The sequence below is a fragment of the Bos indicus genome, chromosome 19 (assembly GCF_029378745.1).
Source record: "Bos indicus isolate NIAB-ARS_2022 breed Sahiwal x Tharparkar chromosome 19, NIAB-ARS_B.indTharparkar_mat_pri_1.0, whole genome shotgun sequence".
NCBI lineage: Eukaryota > Metazoa > Chordata > Mammalia > Artiodactyla > Bovidae > Bos > Bos indicus.
Genome location: NC_091778.1, coordinates 27955387 through 27979345, shown reverse-complemented (window position 1 = coordinate 27979345; position 23959 = coordinate 27955387). Strand labels below are relative to the sequence as shown.

Below are 23959 nucleotides of genomic sequence, written 5' to 3'. Positions count from 1 at the left end.
TGTAAAAGACGTATCATGTTTAATTAATGAGCATTACTACAGTGTTTACACATGCACACTTGAGTGATAAAACCAAGAAGAAGTGCAATGAAATGATGGCTATCAAAGTCAGTATGTTAGTTACTTTTGAGAGAAAGGTATGTGGGGAGGAAGGAGTTGTGATCAAGGTTGGTTTGTCCTGTTTTGGTCAAACATTAGGGTGACATCTACTCGATTATAAGCATCTCAGTGGTGGCAGAGACCACATGTCAACTCATCTTCACCTCCCAGAGTACAGGGACAGTAAGTAATAAACACTCAATACATATATATTAAGTGAGTGAACATGTTGCTGCTTCTGCTAAGTCACTTCAGTTGTATCCGACTCTGTGCGACCCCATAGATGGCAGCCCACTAGGCTCCTCTGTCCCTGGGACTCTCCAGGCAAGAATACTGGAGTGGGTTGCCATTTCCTTCTCCAATGCATGACAGTGAAAAGTGAAAGTGAAGTCACTCAGTGGTGTCCGACTCTTTGCAACCCCATGGACTGTGCAGCCTACCAGGCTCCTCCGTCCATGGGATTTTCCAGGCAAGAGTACTGGAGTGGGTTGCCATTGCCTTCTCCGGAGTGAACATGTTATTGGGTTTGTATTTCTTTTGTCTGTCAAGGAAGTATGCCTGGTTTGTTCACAGTTCCATTGGACAGACAGACACCTGTTGCTTTTTTTTTTTTTTAGCATGCTTGTCTAATCAGCCCAGCCAGTAGGCAAGGATGTCTAGGGACAAAGTATAATCTTGCTCAGGGCCACACAGCTGATAAGTGCTGTGTGGATCCAGGACTGGACAAAGAAGCCGGCTACAGTCCATGGGTTCACAAAGAGTTGGACACGACTGAGCACACACGTTCAATCTTCCTTCTTCCAGGACTAGAACCTAAGCAGTGCAAGTCCAGAGCCTATGTTCTTAACCACCACTCTTCTGAAATCCTGTGATGGAGAGACTGTCGGAAGTGGGAGCCTCTGAGCCCATCAGGGACTCCATTCCTCCTTCTGGGATTTCAAGTATCTATTCAGTCACTCAATTTTTGAAAAATGAAATCTTTTTTTAATGTAAAAATGTATATACAAAATAAATGCACAGTGCTGGTGTTGTCATTTTGCCCCAGGACTGTGATCACTATGTAAGAGTCCCCAGCCCACCATAAACCGCAGAAGGAAAATTCAGGCCCTTCTGGCCACTCTTGTTTTATTCCCAGGGAGGCAGGAAGTGTTCAAAGTTCTTAGGCCAGCTCTGAATTCCCCACAGCTGGCCTGTTTCTCTTGGCTTTGTGGGCACCCTGAGGTTCCTCCATCTAGTACTGCTTGGTAGTCAGCAGGTGGCGCACAAAGCTCAAAGTAGGCTAAAGAGCCTTCCTGGATTTGTCAGTTATCTTTTGAAGATGGGGGCTTCCCAGGTGGTGTTGTCAGTCGCTCAGTCCTGTGTGACTGTTTGTGACCACATGGACTGCAGCACACCAGGCTTCCCTGTCCTTCACCATTTCCCGGAGTTTGCTCAAAACTCACATCCATTGAGTCGATGATGCCATCCAACCATCTCGTCCTCTATCGTCCCCTTTTCCTCCTGCCTTCAATCTTTCCCAGCATCAGTGTCTTTTCTAATGAGTTGGTCCTTTGCATCAGGTGGCCGAAGTATTGGAGCTTCAGCTTCAACATCAGTCCTTCCAGTGAATATTCAGGGTTGATTTCCTTTAGGATTGACTGGTTTGATCTCCTTACTGTCCAAAGAATTCCTTAGAGTCTTCTCCAGCACAACAGTTTGAAAGCATCAGATCTTCAGCCCTCAGCCTTCTTTGTGGTCCAACTCTCATATCCACACATGACTACTAGAAAAACCATAACTTTGACAAGACAAATCTTTGTCAGCAAAGTGATGTCTTTGCTTTTTAATGTGCTGTCTGGGTTTGTCATAGCTTTTCTTCCAAGGAGCAAGCACCTTTTAATTTCATTTCTATAGTCACTGTCCACAGTGGTTTTGGAACCCAAGAAAATAAAGTGGGGACAGGGTGATATAGGACAGATAATTGAAGGATGGTTAAATGCCCTGGGACTCAAGCAGTCAGATTCACTTCTCATAGATGAAGCACATTGTCCATCACTGATGGAGGCATTGCTTCTTTTTTTCCCCTGAAGATGTACTTATTTATTTTGACTGTGCTCAGTCTTCGTTGCTGCGTGGGCTTTCTTTAGTTGCAGGGAGCAGGGGCTACTAGTTTCGGTGTGCAGGCTTCTTATTGCGGTGGCTTCTCTTGTTTTGGAGCATGGGCTCCAGAGCTCAGCTTTCAGTAGTTGCAGCTCACGGGCTCTGTGGGCTCTAGAGTGCTGGTTCAGTTCTTGTGGTGGACGGGCTTAGTTGCTTCACAGCATATGGGATCTTCCCAGACTAGGGATCAAACCCACATCCCCTGCGTTGGCAGGCAAATTCTCAACCAGTGGACCAGGAGGGAAACCCCAGGAACTGCTTCTTAACTGAGAAGAAAGAGGCTCAAAGTCCAAGTAATGGTGGAAATTCAGGCATCAGGAGTGTGTGCATCTATGGCCCAACGTAGGATATGAGCAGGATAGATGGGATGGAGAGCACTGGCCCCTTTTGTTGGCTTTACTGTTCCTCCCTAGTCACAAATGCCTCTCTTCAGCTTCCCTATAGCTCAGACGATAAAGAATCTGCCTGCAATGCAGGAGACCTGGGTTCAATCCCTGGGTCAGGAAGATCCCCTGGAGAAGGAAATGGCAATCCACTCCAGTATTCTTGCCTGGAGAATCCTATGGACAGAGGAGCCTGGTGGGCTACAGTCGGTGGTGTCACAAAGAGTCAGACACCACTAAGCAACTAACACACACACTGTTCCTCCCCAGTCACAAATGCCGCTCTTCAGCTCATAGTTAAGGATGGGTCTACCTTCGCAGAGACCAACATTGTGCCCTGGGATGCTGCGTCTCTGATCCACGATGCCCAGTGGCCCCCTCCCTCCCTCTAAGATCCTGGCCCTGGCTCAGCACCACGTTTCTCTGGCTCCTAGCCTCTGCTTCTGGACTTTGTTCTGAGCTTGGTCCCCAGATATCTGTGTTTCACACACTGTTACCAAGAGATCATGCCTATCAGAGCCAAGCTGGGTGCCCCGAGCCCCAACATCCATTCTGGGTCATGACTGGAATTGCACCACCATGGCCAATGGATTGAGTATCTTAGCTTGGTTCTTTGACATAGGTTCTAGCAGTTTAAGTCAGGAGGGCAGATCTTGGGTGGAAAACGGAATGTCTGAATGCTCTCCGCCAGCCCGGACTGCTTCTCACCCTCAGGGAAAGAGGGTGCTTCAACTTTCTAAGCACCCTGCTTCCCCAGTGAGAGCTGTGAATTTTGAATGACTGGTCTGCCTCCAATTGGCAAGAGGAAGTGGACTGAAAGTCCTTATTAACCTTTTCCTGAAGATGCTGCTCCTCCCTGGCTTAGACATGGTGTTACCACCTCACTAGAGGAAGAGCCAGATTTACAATAAGATAATAATTCTCCCTCAGACTCACTCCCCGTCTCACGATAGGTTAGAAATCTGGGAGCCTCACCAAATGTGGAGAGTCACTACTGTCCTTCCTCTGCTCTTTTAGAGTTAACTGCCACCTAATGTTGCATTTAAAAAGCTGCTAGTGGACTTCCCTGGTGGCCCAGTGAATAAGAACCCACCTGCCAATGCAGGGGACCCTGGAGCTGCAGCTACTGAAGCCCATGAGCCCTAGAGCCTGGGCTTCGCCACAAGAGAAGCCACCATGTTAAGAAGCCTGTGTTCCACAACAAAGAGTAGTCCTCACTCGCTACAACTAGAGAAAGCACACAGCAGTGAAGACCCAGCACGACCAAAAAGAAATAAATAATTTTTATGAAGATAAGAAGCTGCTAGCTACAGTATACTAACGCATATATATGGAATTTAGAAAGATGGTAACAATAACCCGGTGTACGAGACAGCAAAAGAGACACTGATGTATAGAACAGTCTTATGGACTCTGTGGGAGAGGGAGAGGGTGGGAAGATTTGGGAGAATGGCATTGAAACATGTAAAATATCATGTAAGAAATGAGTTGCCAGTCCAGGTTCGACGCACGATACTGGATGCTTGGGGCTAGTGCACTGGGACGACCCAGAGGGATGGTATGGGGAGGGAGGAGGGAGGAGGATTCAGGATCGGGAACACATGTATACCTGTGGCGGATTCATTTTGATATTTGGCAAAACTAATACAATTATGTAAAGTTTAAAAATAAAATAAAATTAAAAAAATAAAATTAAATTAAAAGAAATAAAAGCTATAGTGGAGACAAAAAAAAAAAAAAAAAAAAAGAAGCTGCTAGCTGAGCTCCAAATGCTTTGCTTCAAACACTCTTATGTAATAGAATGTTTATTCATACCCAAAACAGTTATGTTATCATTCCATGTTATCTTGTATTACTTAGTCAGTTCAGTTATTGCCTGGAAAGAAAGTTCATAGGAACTTTATCTTCTACTCTCCTGGCTAGGTGAAATTCCATAGTTAAGTGCATATCCAAGAAAGGGAGTCAGGCTCCTGGCATTTGTCCTATTAGAGATGAACCTCCCCTCCCCTCCTCTTCACTGGCTTAGACACGATGGAGCCACCTCACTAGAGAAGATCCCATGCAAGAAAACCAACCAACAACTCCCCTCAGTACCCACTCCTCAACAAGACCCAGTCCTCAGAAAGGGACGTGACATGTAAATGTAAACCACACGTAAGTGTGCTACCAGATTCTGGAAGAGAAAGTTTGCATATTGAGAAGATCAGAGATATTTTATTTATTACTGTCAACACAATTCCAAGGACTTTTCTGGGAAGCAGATTTTGAGGGCAGCCAGCCAAGGGAAAGAGGAGCATTATTTAACATCAAGCTGAAATTGTTGATATAGGTGGGCTTAACAGAAATTCTGAGTTCAGTATGTTTTGTCACATGTGGGTGTGATTCTAACAGCTTGATAGATTGAGCAGTAAATTGCCAGGTACAGTTCTGGGTGATATAAAGGAAGTTTCAGTTCAGTTCAGTTCAGTTCAGTCGCTCAGTCATGTCCGACTCTTTGCGACCCCATGAACCGCAACACGCCAGGCCTCCCTGTCCATCACCAACTCCCAGAGTTCACTCAGACTCACGTCCATCCAGTCAGTGATGCCATCAAGCCATCTCATCCTCTGTCATCCCCTTCTCCTCCTGCCCCCAATCCCTCCCAGCATTAGAGTCTTTTCCAATGAGTCAACTCTTCGCATGAGATGGCCAAAGTACTGGAGTTTCAGCTTTAGCATCAGTCCTTCCAAAGAAATCCCAGGGCTGATCTCCTTCAGAATGGACTGGTTGGATCTCCTTGCAGTCCAAGGAATTCTCAAGAGTCTTCTCCAACACCGAAGTTCAAAAGCATCAATTCTTCAGCGCTCAGCTTTCTTCATAGTCCAACTCTCACATCTATACATGACCACAGGAAAAACCATAGCCTTGACTAGACAGACCTTTGTTGGCAAAGTAATGTCTCTGCTTTTGAATATGCTATCTAGGTTGGTCATAACTTTCCTTCCAAGGAGTAAGCGTCTTTTAATTTCATGGCTGCAGTCACCATCTGCAGTGATTTTGGAGCCCAAGAAAATAAAGTCTGACACCGTTTCCACTGTTTCCCCATCTATTTCCCATGAAGTGATGGGACCGGATGCCATGATCTTCGTTTTCTGAATGTTGAGCTTTAAGCCAGCTTTTTCACTCATCCATCTCTTCACTTTCATCAAGAGGCTTTTTAGTTCCTCTTCACTTTCTGCCATAAGGGTGGTGTCATCTGTATATCTGAGGTTATTGATATTTCTCCCAGCAATCTTGATTCCAGCTTGTGCTTCTTCCAGCCCAGCATTTCTCATGATGTACTCTGCATATAAGTTAAATAAGCAGGGTGACAATATACAGCCTTGACGTACTCCTTTTCCTATTTGGAACCAGTCTGTTGTTCCATGTCCAGTTCTAACTGTTGCTTCCTGACCTGCATACAGATTTCTCAAGAGGCAGGTCAGGTGGTCTGGTATTCTCATCTCTTTCAGGATTTTCGACAGTTTATTGTGATCCACACAGTCGCAGGCTTTGGCATAGTCAATAAAGCAGAAATAGATGTTTTTCTGGAACTCTCTTGCTTTTTCCATGATCCAGCGGATGTTGGCAATTTGATCTCTGGTTCCTCTGCAAGGTCCGATGCTGTAAAGAGCAATATTGCATAGGAACCTGGAATGTCAGGTCCATGAATCAAGGCAAATTGGAAGTGGTCAAACAAGAGATGGCAAGAGTGAATGTCGACATTCTAGGAATCAGCGAACTAAAATGGACTGGAATGGGTGAATTTAACTCAGATGACCATTATATCTACTACTGCGGGCAAGAATCCCTCAGAAGAAACGGAGTAGCCATCATGGTCAACAAAAGAGTCCGAAATGCAGAACTTGGATGCAATCTCAAAAACGACAGAATGATCTCTGTTCGTTTCCAAGGCAAACGATTCAATATCACAGTAATCCAAGTCTATGCCCCCACCAGTAATGCTGAAGAAGCTGAAGTTGAATGGTTATATGAAGACCTACAAGACCTTTTAGAACTAACACCCAAAAAAGATGTCCTTTTCATTATAGGGGACTGGAATGCAAAAGTAGGAAGTCAACAAACACCTGGAGTAACGGGCAAATTTGGCCTTGGAATACAGAATGAAGCAGGGCAAAGGCTAATAGAGTTTTGCCAAGAAAATGCACTGGTCATAACAAACACCCTCTTCCAACAACACAAGAGAAGACTCTACACAAGGACATCACCAGATGGTCAACACTGAAATCAGATTGATTATATTCTTTGCAGCCAAAGATGGAGAAGCTCTATACAGTCAACAAAAACAAGACCAGGAGCTGACTGTGATTCAGATCATGAACTCCTTATTGCCAAATTCAGACTTAAATTGAAGAAAGTAGGGAAAACCACTAGACCATTCAGGTATGACCTAAATCAAATCCCTTATGATTATACAGTGGAAGTGAGAAATAGATTTAAGGGCCTAGGTCTGATAGATAGAGCGCCTGATGAACTATGGACTAAGGTTCGTGACATTGTACAGGAGACAGGGATCAAGACCATCCCCATGGAAAAGAAATGCAAAAAAAAAAAAAAAAAAAAGCAAAATGGCTGTCTGGAGAGGCCTTACAAATAGCTGTGAAAAGGAAGTTTAGATGCCATAAAACCTGGGCATTTTGCACAGGAAGAAACTAAGACCCAGAGACATAAGAATGCTGGGTTAGTTCCAATATATGTCCCACCCATTCACACACTATGTTCCTTTATAGGATCCAGAATTTTCTCCCCTCACTAAGACTAAGAAATCCATCAGTATGAGAAGCGTTGTGTGTGTGTGTGCGTGCGCACTCCGTCGTATCAGACTCTGTGACCCCATGGACTATAGCACACAGGCTCCTTGGTCCATGGGATTTTCCAGGCAAGAATACTGGAGTGGGTTGCCATTTCCTCCTCCAGAAGATCTCCCTGACCCAGAGATTGAACCCCAGTCTCCCAAGTCTCCTGCACTGGCAGGCGGATTCTTTAACTGCACACATGGGAAGTGCATGGGAAGCACTGGTTCTTTTAAATAAGTTTTACTGGTTCTCCTAAAAAAAAAAATATGTTACTCAAAAAGGTAGCTGGAAGCTGTACAATGACCATGCTTTATTTCCTCTGCTCTGTAATTTTTATTTTCACTAGTAGCCTCCATATAAAATAAAACTACCCACTCAGTTACCTCAACTTTGATTTAGATTAAGGTCTCATAAGCAATTAAGAATTTTAGAAAGTACTAGGACTTCCCTAGTGGCCCAGTGGCTAAGACTCCGTGCTCCCAATGCAGGGGGCCCAGGTTCTATCCCTGGTCAGGGAACTAGATCCCACATGCCACAACTAAGAATTCACAGGCCACAAGTAAAGATGTCAAATGCCACAACTAAAACTTGGCAAGGCAAATAAATAAATAAAATTAAAAAAAAAAAGAATTTTAGAAAGTATATAATAATACCATAAAACTAATACCATAAAACATAATCATTATTGACAATAAGCACTCATCAGAAAAATTGTTGGCCTTCAGTTGCTAAGTTGTGTCCGACTCTTTGTAACCCCATGGACTGTAGCACACCAGCCTCCTCTGTCCTCCACCATCTCCCAGAGTTTGCTCAAATTCAAGTTGATGGAGTTGGTGGTGCTGTCTAACGATCTCCTCCTCTGCTGGCTCCTTCTTCTTTTGCCTTCAGCCTTTCCCAGCAGCAGGGTCAGAAATATATGCCATCTTAAAACTTTCTACCCAGATAGTATAAATGGAATAACTCATAGCTACACGTTTTTCAATTTTACCTAATACTTGTAAGAGCTAGTTTATAAAGATTTATAAAATTTAAATTGTACCAATTTAGTTGAACACATGTATGGTTTAGTCACTAAGTTGTGTCTGACTTTTGCAACCCCATGGACTGTAGCCCTCCAGGCTCCTCTGTCCATGGGATTCTCCAGGCAAGAATACTGGAGTGGGTTGCCATTTCCTTCTCACTTTTATGTATTTTTAAATAATAGTGTGGTGTAACTTTTCTGACCTATAAAGCAAATACAGGGAATTTAGAAAGTGACGTTTGTTTTAGCCTTTTAAAAAGATATATCTAGGGGATTTCCCTGGTGGTCCAATGGTTAAGAATCTGCCTTGCACTGCAGGGGATGTGGGTTCTATCCCTGCTTGAGGAACTATATATCACACACACTGCACAGCATGGCCAAAATTTTTTAAAAAACTTAACAAATAGAACACTGTCAATTTGGTATTATCTCTATCTAGCCCCAGCCTAGCTAGTCTTTGCACTTTTCCTTTTTTTTTTTTTTAATATTCATTCATTTGGCTATGCTGGGTCTTAGTTTTGGCACAAGGGTCTTCCATCTTCGTTACAGCATGCAGGATTTTTTTTTTTTCCCTTGAGGCATGTGAATTCTTGCCCCGTGGGCATGAGGGATCTAGTTCCCTGACAAGGGACTGAACCAGGCCCCCTAGGTTGAGAGCTTGGGGTAGCCACTGGACCACCAGGAAGTCCTGCCACTTCATCATCTTAGGTTTTTACAAGTGCTCACTGATTTCATATAATTAAACAAAATAGACACTCTGTTTAACTTGGAAGATTTCATGACCTTTATAATACCTCAAATTCAAAGATACTCCTTTCTGAAGGAAACTATTTTTCTTTGTTATCCTTGAAGTATGGATAGTGCCAATCCTTGGGGGACTGATAACTTTGGCAAGCATACTATTTTTTTTTAATTAAAGTTCTTTGGAAGGAGTGATGCTAAAGCTGAAACTCCAGTACTTTGGCCACCTCATGCCAAAGTTAACTCATTGGAAAAGACTCTGATGCTGGGAGGGATTCGGGGCAGGAGGAGAAGGGGAAGACAGAGGATGAGATGGCTGGATGGCATCGCTGACTCGATGGACGTGAGTCTGAGTGAACTCTGGGAGTTGGTGATGGACAGGGAGGCCTGGTGTGCTGTGATTCATGGGGTCACAAAGAGTCGGACACGACTGAGCGACTGATCTGATCTGATCTGATGATAGTTGATTTACAATATTGTGTTAGTTTCAGGTGTACAGCAGAGTGATTCCAGGTTTTTTGCTTTTTTTTTTGTAGGTTACATTACATTACTGGTAATTGCAAGATATTTGGTGTAATACCCAGTGCTATATAGCAAATCCTTGTTGCGTATCTATTTTATGGATAGTAGTTTCTATATTTTAATCCTATACTCCTAATTTGTCTCCTCCACATCCCTCTGGCCTCTATGGAGAAGGGGGTGTGGCCTCCAAGGAGAAGGGATGCCTCTGTGGGTGTGACTTCCAGGACCCTGTCATACCCTTACTTACAGTTCTTCCGTGGCTGTTCCCTAAGGGTCAAGCCTAATTTCCTGATGTGAACCACATTGTTCTGGAGACTGCCCCTCTTTCCAGGCAAGAATACTGGAATGGGCAGCCATTCCCTTCTCCAGGGGATCTTCCTGACCCAGGGATCAAACCTAGGTCTCCTGCACTGCAGGCAGATTCTTTACCATGAGCCACCAGGGAAGCCCCTTTGGGTTCTCCTAGATAGACCCCTTGGAAAAGACCCTGATGCTGGGAAAGATTGAAGGCAGGAGGAGAAGGGGATGACAGAGGATGAGATGGTTGGATGGCATCACCTACTTGATGGACATAGTTTGAGCAAGCTCCAGGAGTTGGTGATGGACAGGGAAGCCTGGCATGCTGCAGTCCATGGGGTTACAAAGAGTCAGACACAAGTGAACAACTGAATTGAACTGAGATAGACCCCATCATTAAACTCTACTCCCACCTCTCCTGTTTATTTCCTAAGAAATTTCAAGAATCAGAAGAAGAAGAAAAGAAGTTTCAAGGATCAGACCCAGCTTCACCCATATGTCTTCTGCCAAACTAAACAGAATCAGAAGCAAGAAGCAACTTTGATCGTACTGTAAAGGAAACACTTCTGGCTTGTGTTTACTGTTAGTTTCTATTTTAAAATATCCAGACAATCATATTAAGAAATCAAACTTCCTAGTTTATTTTTCCAAAATTTTAATCAGATACAGAAGTTGGATTTTACTGACTCCTTTGTTGTCGCTTGTTAAAATAATGAGATTTTTAGTACTTTTCCAGCTAATCATTTTTATTTGGTGCTTCTCAACTGATGAAGTGCAAATGGGTTACAGATAAGGATCCTTTGGGAAAAACACTGAGGCCAGATACCTCCAACTGAGAGCAGTTTCTGTCGTTTAACCAGTTTCCTTCCATTGATCATTTTCTAACTGAGTGAGTCATGAAATGAAAATTGTGAGAACTGCTGTGTTAATGTTAATTGCTTCGTGTTGTGTCTGGTTTCAGGACACGTGGTGAATCCCACCCAGTTAGAAAGTTATGCTGTATATTCTTCTGCCAGTATTTGACTTAGGATGTGTGTGTGCATGTTTAGTCACTACAGTTGCGTCCAACTCTTTGTGACCCAATGGACCATAGCCCTCCAGGCTCTGTCCATGGGATTCTCCAGGCAAGACTACTGGAGTAGGTTACCATGCCCTCCTCCAGGGGATCTTCCTCACCCAGGGATCAAACCTGCATCTCCTGCATTGCCGGTGGATTCTTTACCACTGAGCCACCGGGGAAGCCCTTGATTTAGGAGTTTGGACTAAATTCTTTTCTTTCCTTAGTCTAAAATGCCATTTTTCTTGTCATTAAACTCAATTTAGGTTCAAAGTCATACTTGATTCTAAAGGTATAGAGTAATATGTATTATACCCTATTCTATTCTTGAAACTGTTTGTATAAATGTGGCTATTACCTGCTCAATGGGAGATCTGAATGATCAAGGAGGAAGGACGGGGGCGGAGAGGAAGAAATGGAATGACTTCCCTAGGTGGTGTATCTAAAGTCAGATTTGTTTACAGTGGGTGTGGACAGTGGAAAGGTGATTTGGGAGAAGATGGAAGTTGGGAAGAGGATGGGGTTGGAGGAAGAGGGCTGAAACAACCCACGGCTGGGGGTGCTCATATGGCCACACTGTTTTCCACCAGGCTGGGCCGCAGGTATTCGTAGGGCCAGTCCAGCTGGGCATTCCGGATCTCTATGTCTTTTTCCAGGGCAGCCAGCTCCTCCCTGAACTTCTTTAGCACAGCCTTGGGCTCAGGGCCTGAGAAGTACTCTTCCTCATGCTGACCCAGAGCCACCTGGGACAGAGAGAAAAGGCAGTTGAGAGCTTTACTGCCCCTCAGTTTGGAGTGTCACACCTCCCTGTACCTGCCCCCTTCCTCAGGACCCGGCGCCTAGCTCTCACCATGATGGGCTGGCGTCTGCCCAGTTGCCAAGTGATGGACATCTGGAGAGAAGCCTGATGGAAGTTCGGCAGTGTTGCCATCACTTTCTCCAGTGTCACATCCTTGGTGGTCGGTGGGGGCAGCCGCATTGTGCAGGGTGCGTTAGGGACCCAAGAGTACCAGTCCAGCTATAGAGGGCAAATATCTAAACTCACTGTCTGCTAAGCATGAGAATCCCTTAGGCCACCTGCACATGGCCGCCTTCCCCACTCCAGGCACAAATGCCCAGCTGGCCCTCTGTGATAAGTACCTGGCCCAGGTGAGTGGAGGAGTGCTGACCAGTGCAGGTGAAGATACACATGGTCACAAAGTGGCAAAGCTGGTCCTTGGACTGTAGGGTGACGGGAAACCCTGCAGTGGATACGGAGAGTTAGAAACTGGGAGGCCAAGGCTAGAGGCAGAGCTCATAGGAACTGAGGAGGAGAACGAGAGGTGAGAAGGAGACCAAGGGCTCTCAGCAACCATGGTGGGGAGTGACTTGAGTGTGGGTTGGGGTGGTGGAAGCAGGGAGATTTTGGGGAGGGTCCCACTCAGTGGGGTGCTAGTGCAGCTCACACTGGCTCACAGGGACCAAGGATGTCAAATGTTCAAGTATTAAGCAAGCCAAATGACATCACCCTGGTAGCCACGATGGGACTATTTACACCATGGGGATGGGCAAATGCTACAAATCAGGGCTCTTTGTTTTGTTGTTTTTTCTCGGAGAGCAACCACTGGTCCCACTGCATCTGGGACCTAGAGGGGCTCCCCCTGCACAGGATGGAGACCTGCCTCTAGCTGAGAGGAAAAGGAGTCTGGGAAAGCTTTGGGTGTGTTCAAAGGAGTTGGAAATGCTTCTGGAGGTTCCATAGAAGTAGAGAAGATTCTGGGGAAGTTCTAGGGAAGAGTCACATGTTGGAGTCTTGGGGCTCATCCTACCTCGGTCCTGGGCACCCAGCAGCCCAATCTCAGTGATATCTCGACACCAGGCCTGCAGCTCAATGTCGTCTCTCACAGACTCGTCCGTCTTATAGTGGAGACTCACAATCCCCTCCACGTAGCTGCCAGTGGAGGGGTCAGGGCGGGAGAGTGGAGGCTGATGACATGGAGCCCACAGGCCCTTTACGGTCCTTACCTATGTGGACAGGCCAGGGCCCACAGCCCCCTTGCTGGGGCACAGACCTCCTCTTCTCCCAGCCTCCCCCCACCACCAGCCCTGCCTTCCTCCCACCTCACCGAGAGAGAATTTCCCAGAGCCTCAGGGCATCTTGGGCATAGAAAGAAGACTTGACTCCCAGGAGCCCCCGGTCAGCCAGGTCATCAGGGGGACAGAAGGAGCTATAGGTTAGAAAGGCTCCTGCTCGCTGGAGCAGCTCCACATGGCCGCCCCCACCTGTGCTCACCACCTGAGAAGCAAAGACAGCGTGGTCAGGCAAATCCACCTGCCCTCAGGCCAGAGGGAGCGTGAATCCCACTTCTCTCCTTGTACCTGGTCGAAGACTCCCGAGTCAGAGACCAGCCCAGTCCTGGCCCGGATGTTAATTTCCATGGTGTATCGCAGGTGCGGAATGAGAAGCTGGAGGGAGAGGAACAGGGAAGGACAGGGTCAGAAGACAGCTGTGGCTGGTCCCTGAAGGAAATATGGACTGAAAAGCAGGAAAGGTGCCAAGTCTTCAGGAAAAGCAGACTGAAGTCCAGTAGCCTCTAGACAATAAGGTTCTTTGATGATTGAAGGAAGCCATTCTCCTTTTCTCTTCATGTAAGACCATTCAAGGTCTAGCTGAATGTTTCTAGCTGTTTTTTCATTATCATTTTTCTAAGGAGGCTTCTGAGATTTTTTTTTTTTGTACTCTCACCTGCCCCATGACATTTAGTGCTACAGATATGCCATCTGTAATGTACTTTATGTATGTATGTCCTTTATACAAAAAATAAGATTTTTTGCCTCCCCCAGAACATGATCTAATCTACTACCTCCAGAACTTCACCCAGTTCCCTCCCCTTTGTCCATTACACTCACTTTCTTTCTGTCCTTCAAACACACCAAGCTTGTTCCTGCCTCGGGAACTGTTTGTTCCTCTGCCTAGAGCAATATGCCCCTTCCTCATCCTATGACTGGCTCCCTTTTTATTATTTATTGATTTTTGGCTGCACTGGGTCTTCCTGGCTGCACTCAGGCTTTCATTAGTTGAAGCAAAGGGGAGCTACTCTCTTTTGGGGAGCAGGACTGCTCACTGTGATGGCTTCTCTTGTTGTGGGGCATGAGCTCTGGGCATGTGGTCTCAGTAGTCGTGGCCCACGGGCTTACTCCTCAGCATCTTCCTGAACCAATAATTGAACCCATGTTCCCTGCACTGGCAGAGGGATTCTTAATCACTGGACCACCAGGGAAGTCCATCCATATAATTTCATTCTTTCTTCCACTTCCTTAAAGGAGCATTTCCCAACCACCCAGTCTAAACTCACTATCGCATCACCCTGCTCTGATTCTCCGCAGTGGACTCATCACAGCTGATCTATTACGATACTGTCTGTTAGCCCTTAATGGAAATGACAACCCCCAAAGACTAGGACCTTGCCTGTCTTGCTTAGCACTGGCATCTAGAATGCCTTTTTTTTTTTTTTTTGCCACGTCAGAGGCTCTCAAGAAAAGTTAATGGATGAACACCCTGTTCTAACTGTAATAAGCCAGGCTGCTCTTGTTGACCTGAGCCCCTGTAACTGGCCTCTGTGTTACTACTATTTGAGAACCCTTCAAAACTGACTGGAAAAAGTCTTCTATATTATTTGCACGGTCCCCTCTTTTTGAGGGAATCCTCAGTCATTTGTGTATTCTGTTTATATACTGTATATGTAACTGTGCTTTATACATAAGAAGTGTAAGATTTCTCACTCCCCACCCTTCACCCTCCCACCACTCCCCACCCCATTAGGGAGTCACTTTTATCTCCTCACAAGTGATATCGTTAAAAATGCAGAGCAAGCCACGCTCTCACGTCTTGTTCACTTGTCTTTTATTGGTTTTCTCCCCAAACGCTGAGACCATGGAAAAGGTGCCTCCAGAGATGGAACCTCACTGTGGGGTAGAGAGTTTGGGGCAGGGGGAGGCGGTTTAAAGTGTTACCTTGAACATAGGATGTATAGACGGAAGGCACCTCATGGTGGCCACAGCGATGACCTCAGCCACCAAGTGTCCCCTCAGGAGATGAGAGTGCAGCTCGTGAAGCTGGAAGTCAGAGCTCCGGACCCAGCATTTGGCCAGGAGCCAGGTCATCGGGGGATCCGTGGGCAGGAAAAGCGGTGGTGGTGGGGACCCCTTGTGTGGCAGTTGGAGCTGGAGCAGGGACAAGAGTGGGGGGAAGGGAGGGGTGAGGGCCAGTGCACAGCAGACTCCCATGCCCCTTGCATGTTTAAACGCTTCCCTCTCTCTCCAAAGTCACTTAGCATTCTCTATCTGACCGCTACCACTCCCCTACAGCCTGGGTTCTCTCACCTGGATGGCCATGGGTAAGAGTTTCCCATCGGGCTGCAGTTTCAGCATAACCAGAGGGGCAGCCACATACTGCTGGGTACACAGGATGACGTTGGCCTTGATCCCATCCAGCAAGGAGAAGTCAGCTTCAAATAGCGTGCCTTGCTGGATGGGGGCAGAGGGCAAGGGCTACATCAACATAAGGCATCTCTTCCTGCCTTGATTCCCCGAAGGAAGAAAGAACTAACTTGTTTCCATCACCTATTTAATACTGGGTAATGGTTCCTGTACTTACGGCCTCATATAATTCTTAGGTGCACTTGAATTAGCCCCAGGTTTATGAAAGAGGAAACCAATGATCAGAGAGGATAGATATGCTGCCTGAAGTCACACAGCTTATAAAACAGCAGAGCCAAGATTCAAGCTCAAGTCTGTCTCACCCAAAATCTCATGAGTTTTCTCTTTTTTTCAAATACACTGTTATTTGGGGGGAGCTGTGCTGGGTAACTCTAAGGCTCTTAATACTCATTAACACTAAGGCTCTTCCTTGCAGCACCTGGGCTTTCTCTAGTTGCAGCATGCAGGCTTAGTTGCATCACAGCAAGTGATTTCTTAGTTCCCTGACCAAGGTTTGAACACACGTCCCCTGCATTGGAAGAAGGGTTCTTTACCACTGAACCACTAGTAAAGTCGCCTGAGTTTTCTCTCTGAATTGTTCCGTGCTGACCCCATCAAAAACCCCAGCCCTGATCCTGATTCTCTTATTCCACACTCTCCCTAAATCCCCAGTTATAGGTCTTCATTTTGACTTTGTCACCCATCACATTCTCTCCCTCCACAGCATGCTATTCTCATTAGGAGAGGAGAGTCATGGAGGGTCACCCCAGGATCAGTCAAGATTTCTACTGTGGAATTCCGTCTTGCCATCTGGCAGCATGCTGGGTCCACAGTGGACCCTGCGGCAGCACAAACGCTGACCCCACCCCCATTCCTCTGTGCCGTCTCCTGAGGGCTCTTCTGTGCTCACCTGGAGCTCCTTCTCCAGCTCGGCCTGCAGCTCCCCCATCCCTGGAGGAAACTCCAGGCGGGCAGGAAGGCGAACGGAGCGTCTCAGCAACATGGGGTTGGTGCCGTTGAGAAACTGGTACCCAAATAAGGCATCCTCCTTCCAGGAATCCCGCACCCGCTCTGGGGATGGCATTTGAGGAGCTTGCTGTGGGATCTGAGCTCCTGGTCCTTCCAACCCCCACCGAACCATTCCCACTTGACCCTAGCCTACCAGGCCTCTGGTCTCCCATCCCTGGTTCCCTAGAATGGGTAGTATCTGGGAGTAAGGGTCTTGGGATAAATACTGGGGTAGGGGTACTAACCAGCCAGCTTGCTCTGGCCACACCAGAAAATCCTGTTGAAGTCATCCAGACTTTTCCAGCAAGTCAGAATGTTTAAAGAGTCTTTGATGGCTAGGTCTGCCAGCCTTTGAGGAAGGATGGTGAAGAGTTTGTTATTCTCAGAATCCAACTTTACAACCCCATACAGCCCTCTTGGGCTGGTCCAGCCCTGTGAAGTCCACAAGCCTGGACTGACCACTGGACCAGGAAACATCCCTGTCACTCGGCCTGCCTTGTTCTTACCCCTTGGTCAGTGAGGCCTCAAAGTCAATTCTTTTGTCCTCTAGAAATCTCTCATCTACAGGAAGGTCATTTATTGTGGCCCCAGCTATATTCAGAATTAACCCGTCCTTCCAGTTACCCCACCTGCAGTGGAAAAGAAACCAGGCATTGGTACTGGGGAAGGGTCGGCAGCTCCCGGGTGGGGCCAGGAGGCAGGGGTGGGGCTGACCGGTACAGCTTCCTTCTCTCTGCCAGCTCCTCTTCCCTGTGTTTCTTGAACAGACCTTGAGGGTCATCGACCACAGTGCGACCTGAAAGTGGGGAGAAGGGCACTGGCTATAAGGCTCCTCCTGAGAGCCTCTCCCCTGTCCCTGCCAGGGGACCCTCAGCCCACCCTTGTGGCTGGCCCCTGACCCTTCAGCATCTCTGCCCTCTCCCAGCCTCCACTGCCCTGTGCCAGCTACTGCATCCTGCCTCTTCTGTGACCCCAAAGGCCAGCTCCCTTCTCTCCTCCCCCTTAACTTCTCTCCAGCCCCAGGCGTCTTACACTCCCAAGCCCCCCGCGGCTCACCGGTGCCCTCGGGCAGGCTCAGGATGCCATCGCCCTCCACCCAGCGATAGCACGGGAACCTGAACTCGTTCCCACTGGCCCCGGGGCCCTGCACGGAGATCCAGTTGCAGAACCACGCATCATCCGAGAGGAGGTGCCGTTTGCGCAATTTCACGAACAGCAGCCGCCCCAGGTACTCGGACACGTCCACCTGGAATTCCACCTCCTGCCGGAGACAAAAGAGGATCAGCAAGCGGGGCTTTCTGGAAGGGATCCTCGGATGAGCCCTGGATGCCCTTCCCTCTGGGCCTCTGGCAAAGCGGCGCAAAATGAGCCAGAGAGGAAGCGGGCGCGAGCACCAAGCAGTTGGCTCCACGACCCCATTCTCGGTTATAGAATTCCTCAGCCCCGGGTGAGGTGGGGGACAAAAGATGGAGAGGGGCATGACTCCCCGAAGTCCCTGATTGTGTGGAGCACTGGGCTGCGCCCTGGGCGAGCTCACTGGTGACCAGACAGTTACCGCGTCCCCCTACCCTGTCACCAGGGCCGTGGGCTCAGCACTTGTGGCTCTCCGGCTCTGGAGCACAGACTCCATAGATGTGGCACAGGGCCTTAGTTGCTCGGAGGCATGTGGGATCTTCCCAGACCAAGGATGGAAGCCAAAGCTCCTGCATTAGCAGGTGGATTCTTTACCACTGGTCCCCCAGGGAAGCCCTGGGGGCATGTTTTAAGGGTGGGAATGTATTGGGAAGAAATCGCTGACTGCAGAAGGGCTTGGAGCTGGAGCAATGAGGCGGGCGAAGAGGAAGAAGGTGATGTAGTAGGCTCGAGGGGACATTGGCCGTCAGAGTGGGATGGACATCAGGGCACGGATTCGAGAAATGTCTAAGAGATGAACTGGACTACGCTGGATTTTTGGTTAGACGCAGGCGAAAAGAGGCGGAGGCGCGAGTGCACCTGGGAGAAAAGAGGACCGGTTTGGGAGGTGGGAGGAGGGGAGGACCTCACGTGAGCACGGTTCTCTGAAGCGTCCATGGGATAAACGTCGGGTCTGGGGGTCTTGGGGAGAGCCGGGTGGGAGACGGAAATCTGGGAATCGGCGGAGGCAAAACGTAACAGGGGAGAATACCAGGTACATGTGATGGGAAAGAGGGTGGGCCGGGAAATAAGAGTGCTCTCAGGCGGCTTCTTCCGTTCTCCCCCGCTTCCCGCGTCCCCATTCTCGCTCCATCCCGGAGATAAAACCTGCAAGGTCGGAGATCTAGCAACCTTACAGAAGATCTGAAATAGCACCTTCTAAGAAGAGGAAACAGGAGACCGATGTCCGCTCCAAGGACCCCGGAGTTTCCGGAAAAGACCGAGTTCTGAAGAACCACGGGACTATCCCAATTCCAAGCAGGCCGGGCAGAAGAACACTTATTGAGCACTTGCTGTGTGCCGCGTCCCGCACTAAAGTGCTTTACCCAGCGGCCTCCGAGCTCTCTCCGGGCTGGGGGCGTGCGCCAGGAGCCGCCGGGGAAAGCTGGAGGCCATCTGGGGCGCGTCTCTTCTCGGGGACTCGCGGGCCTGGGGGCCAGGGGCGCAGCGCACCCCGCCCGGCTCTGGCCAGCTCACCTTGCCCCTCGCCGGCCGCAGGCGCCACCCGAGCGCCGCCTCCCCGTGCTCGCCGACCAGCCACAGGTGCACCTGGTTATTGGAGCCCGCGCAGAACGAGGACCCGGTGGACACGCGGACGCGGTAGAGACCCATCTTGCCCAAAGACGTTTCCCCCCTACTGAGGGGGAAGAAGAGAGAACGCCAAATAACGGGGCGCGAGACCCCGCCCTTCCAAAGCCTTGCGCAGTTCAGGGTGTGGGTGGCAGATCTCCAACCAGCCCGGTCTGGCCACGCTCTGGGGCCCCCAGCTCCGCGCCTCCCAGAGCTAAGCCCTGATCTCGAGAAGGCGGGGCCCTGGCAGGGGGCGGGGGGAGTGTAGGGCGCGCAAACCAGTATCTTGGTGGGAGGAACATGGTAGGCTCAAGCAGATGAGAATTTGGGCAGAAAACCTGCAAGAAGAAGGAATCGATGTATGGCCCAGCAGACAGATGATGTGGCTGGAAGCCCCCTCCATCTAAACACACACACACACAAACTCACGAACATGCGTGCCTCCCAAGTTGGCTCACCTCTGCTAGGGGTCGTGGTTAAGGTTGCAAGGGAAGATGGAAAGGGCAAGGAGATGTGGTCATCACAGCATTTGTGTGCCAAGTAGTCCCAGGAAAAGAATAAGAACTGTTCCAAGAACAGGAAAGACAGAGCAGCCCATCTGGCTGCCCAGGATAACCAGGCAGAAAGGAGGTCCAACCAGTTAACCAACACTGGCACTCACACTCTGTGACCAAGGAGAAAGAGGGTCCTGAGATGCTGAGTTAGCCACATGCCCTAAAGAGAAGCAAACACATCCCTCCTCTTCCAGGATATGAATGCACTAGACGCCCTCTTAACCAGAACAAGATATTAGTGGTGCATACATAAGTCAATTTATCATAATGACAAAATCAGGAGTTCCAGACTGGCCAAGTGAAACTAAAGGAATCCATCATTTCAGAGGAGAAAGAGATTGCGGAAATTAAAAAGTTATACAGAAAATGAAATTTTGAGGTAACAGGAGAAGTTTTACTGGAGCAAAGATAGCTCCTTGAGAGAAACAAGCTTCAGAGGCCCAAGCGTGAATCAACCTGCTGAGAAGCCTGAGATTCTGTAGTCTCAGTGCATTTGAGGATCTGAGACAATATTCTTCAGAAGGAATGAGGGAATCTGGCAAAATTTCATTAACACCAAGAAAATATCTGAAGTATTTTAACAACCTTAAGAAAGTATCTTATTCCTAGAAAAAAACAAGAACAAAGAAAACCAATGAAGTAATTAAATCCATGATATTGGTGTTCGAAAATAGATATAATGACAATCTTTTAATCATTGCCTTTGTGATTCTTTTCTGTACTATTTAAAGTGTGTTCAAAAGAATCATCATATTAAATTTGTAATTGCAGTTTAGATTTTTTTTAAGGAAATTTAATCAACTCTGCAATCAATGTTTAAATATTAAAATGTGAATGGGATGGGGTGGCAGATGGGAGGGAGGTTCAAAAGGGAGTGGATATATGTATACCTATGACTGATTCATGTTGAGGTTTAACAGAAAACAACAAAATTCTGTAAAGCAATTATCCTTCAATAAAAAAATAAATTAAAAAATTAAATGTATTTTTCAAAGTTCTGTTTATAGATATATGTTTAGTAAGTCAGGCATTAAGCAAAATACGGATATTTGTGGGGTGTCCTCTTCAAGGACAAACATTTTCCTCAAACTTTAAAAACTCTGTCAACGATGAGCATAATATGTGTCCACAATAAGCATAGAAAAATAGCTGAAAGGGTGGACATGAAAATATTAGCAAGGATTATTTCTATGGAGTGGGAAAAGGTGGAGAAGAGACTTTCATTTTTTACATACCTTAGAATTTTTCAAATGTTTAGAGAAGCATTAGTTATTTTCATAATCTCAAAAATTTAATCTTGAACAAGATTCAAGGCTATAAGAGAAATGCTATCATAAAAGCAGTAACTATAATCAAGTGTGGCTATAAGGGAAGCCCCAAAACTGAAGTTCAAGTTTTCTTTTCTAAAGGAAATTCAGAAAAATTGAAATATAGTGGATAAAAGTCATTACCTGTAGCAATAGCACGAACATAATACTTTTCTTGCAGATTAAAAGTGTGATTGAGGGACTTCCCTGGCGGTCCAGTGGTTTGGACTCCGAACTTCAACTGCAGAGATGGTGAGAACTAAGATCCCACATGCAGCACAGCGCAGCTAAAAAGAATAAAGCAAACCCAGGACATTTTCCCTACTTTTGGTTTTTTGTTTTGTTTTTCTTTTTAGAATTTTAAAAATGAACTTAGTTGCTGCATGTGGAATCTAATTGCCTGATCAAGGATATCTTAACCACTGGACCACCAGAGAGATCCTTCCCTCCCCCTTTGAATAGGAATGACTAGGTTCAGTTCAGTTCAGTTCAGTTCAGTCGCTCAGTCGTGTCCAACTCTTTGCGACCCCATGAATTGCAGCACGGCAGGCCTCCCTGTCCATCACCAACTCCCGGAGTTCACCCAAACTCATGTCCATCGAGTCAGTGATGCCATCCAGCCATCTCATCCTCTGTTGTCCCCTTCTCCTCCTGCCCACAATCCCTCCCAGCATCAGAGTCTTTTCCAGTGAGTCAACTCTTCACATGAGGTGACCAAAGTATTGGAGTTTCAGCTTTAGCATTAGTTCTTCCAAAGAACACCCAGGACTCATCTCCTTTAGAATGGACTGGTTGGATCTCCTTGCAGTCCAAGGGATTCTCAAGAGTCTTCTCCAACACCACAGTTCAAAAGCATCAATTCTTTGGCACTCAGCTTTCTTCACAGTCCAACTCTCACATCCATACATGACCACAGGAAAAACCATAGCCTTGACTAGACAGACCTTTGTTGGCAAAGTAATGTCTCTGCTTTTCAATATGCTATCTAGGTTGTTCATAACTTTCCTTCAAAGGAGTAAGCGTCTTTTAATTTCATGGCTGCAGTCACCATCTTCAGTGATTTTGGAGTCCAAAAAAATAAAGTCTGACATTGTTTCCACTGTTTCCCCATCTATTTGCCACGAAGTGATGGGCCAGATGCCATGATCTTCATTTTCTGAATGTTGAGCTTTAAGCCAACTTTTTCACTCTCCTCTTTCACTTTCATCAAGAGGCTTTTTAGTTCCTCTTCACTTTCTGCCATAAGGGTGGTGTCATCTGCATATCTGAGGTTATTGATATTTCTCTGGGCAATCTTGATTCCAGCTTGTGCTTCTTCCAGCCCAGTGTTTCTCATGATGTACTCTGCATATGACTAGGTTACCCTATGCCTTTTCCACCCTCGTATAGGGGATGGGGAGGTGGGGAGGCAGTTGACTTCCTCTTTAGTTCACAGATCTTCAGAAGGAGAGGAATTTCACTGGAGAAACAATGCTTAAGGATATATACTTGAGAACCCTCATCCATGCCTGAACCTGATTTAGATGATGGAATTCTGGAATTCAGGGCTTCCCTGATAGCTCAGTTGGTAAAGAATCTGTGTGCAATGCAGTAAGACGCCGGTTCGATTCCTGGGGTGGGAAGATACCCTGGAGAAGGGATAGGCTACCCACTCCAGGATTCCTGAGCTTCCCTTGTGGCTCAGCTGGTAAACGATCCGCCCACAATGTGGGAGACCTGGGTTCAATCCCTGGATTAGGAAAATCCCCTGGAGAAAGGAAACGGTACCTGCTCCAGTATTCTGGCCTGGAGAATTCCATGGACTGTATAGTCCATGGGGTTGCAGAGAGTTGGACACAACTGAGTGACTTTCACATCACTGGACTTCTGGCTGATACAATAATGAGATTAGATTTTGGGGTGCCTTGAGAGGGGATGGGTGTATTTGGCATGTGGGAAGAATATGAATTATTGGGGGCCAGAGGGCATACAGTGGTAGCCGGGTTCCAGAGCAGCCCCCAGGGACCCATACCTCATGGTATTCGTGCCTTTGCATAGTCTCCTCCCAAATTGTATCAGAGTTGGTCTTTGTAACCAATAGAGTATGGTGGAAGTGATGGCATATGACTTCTGAAGCTAGGTCCTAAAAGATGTCTTCTGCATGTCCTGCATTGCAGACGGATTCTTTACCAGTTGAGCTACCCGGGAAGCCCCTTACTCAGCTATTTCTCCCTTATTAGTACCAGTTACCAACCTTGTTTATCCCTTTGGTTGCAGAATGAAACTCCAAGTGTTGAAAAAGAGAAGACTGAACCAAGTCCATGGAAGTGCTATTAGAAAACTGATCAATCAGCGAAGCGTTAACAAATAACATGGATGTAGTAAGAAGGATGGGCTTCTCTGGTGGCTCAGATGGTAAAGAGTCTGCCTGCAATGATGGAGACCTGGGTTCAGTCCCTGTGTTGGGAAGATCCCCTGGAGAAGGAAACAGCAACCTGATCTAGTATTCTTGCCTGGAGAATTCCATGAACAGAGGAGCCTGGTGAGCTATTGTCCATGGGGTCTCAGATTTGGACACAACTGAACAACTAACACACATACACAGGAAGAAGGGTCACCCACCTGAGATAATGCAGACAGGGGCTAAGCAGGGTTTTAGGGCAAACAGTCAACAGGTGACACATTGGCCACAATCAAAGGGACAGCACAGCTTGTCTTTTCCCGCAGCCATTATCTATGCATGGGAGTCTTTTCCAATCCCAGGCTTTGTGGCTCAGAAATCCAAAACTAAGGCTCAAGTAGAGTAGGGCCAGCTGA

General features: G+C 47.2%; 1 protein-coding gene and 1 long non-coding RNA gene across 10 annotated transcripts in view; one reads left to right on the top strand and one right to left on the bottom strand.

Annotated features, from left to right (window-relative positions):
- LOC109574012 (uncharacterized) overlaps positions 1-23959 on the top strand; it is a 148911-nt gene that overhangs the window by 93225 nt on the left and 31727 nt on the right. For all 7 annotated transcript variants that reach the window (XR_011561969.1, XR_011561972.1, XR_002183026.2 and 4 more), the window contains one exon: positions 23420-23684. This is a non-coding gene — a long non-coding RNA (uncharacterized lncRNA). The remainder of the gene's footprint in view (positions 1-23419; positions 23685-23959) is intronic.
- LOC109574003 (polyunsaturated fatty acid lipoxygenase ALOX15) lies at positions 10533-20032 on the bottom strand. Of its 3 annotated transcripts, XM_019981677.2 has the most exons (14): positions 19210-20032; positions 17617-17821; positions 17275-17356; positions 17067-17189; positions 16806-16909; positions 16463-16623; positions 15457-15600; positions 15088-15297; positions 13453-13539; positions 13200-13369; positions 12903-13024; positions 12235-12335; positions 11945-12112; positions 10533-11837 (listed from the first exon to the last, which is right to left on the bottom strand). In XM_019981677.2, the coding sequence occupies exons 1-14, from the start codon at positions 19342-19344 to the stop codon at positions 11658-11660; spliced, it is 1992 nt and encodes a 663-aa protein (XP_019837236.1). In that variant the 5' UTR covers positions 19345-20032; the 3' UTR covers positions 10533-11657. The 3 variants fall into 3 exon arrangements, with proteins under 3 accessions (XP_019837236.1, XP_019837235.2, XP_070629053.1); XM_019981676.2 differs by lacking the exon at positions 19210-20032 and having other exon boundaries at positions 17617-19171; XM_070772952.1 differs by lacking the exons at positions 15457-15600; positions 19210-20032 and having other exon boundaries at positions 17617-19174.

Bases quoted from the DNA above. Each gene is read 5' to 3' on its own strand.
- LOC109574003 (XM_019981676.2), bottom strand. From the start codon at position 18,040: ATGCCCCTCTCCATCTTTTGTCCCCCACCTCACCCGGGGCTGAGGAAT. The intron at 13,540-15,087 runs GTAACACTTTAA...CTCTCCCTCCAG, and splicing joins CTATACATCCTATGTTCAAG to CTTCTCATTCCGCACCTGCG. The intron at 12,336-12,902 runs GTAGGATGAGCC...TATCCACTGCAG, and splicing joins GCTGGGTGCCCAGGACCGAG to GGTTTCCCGTCACCCTACAG.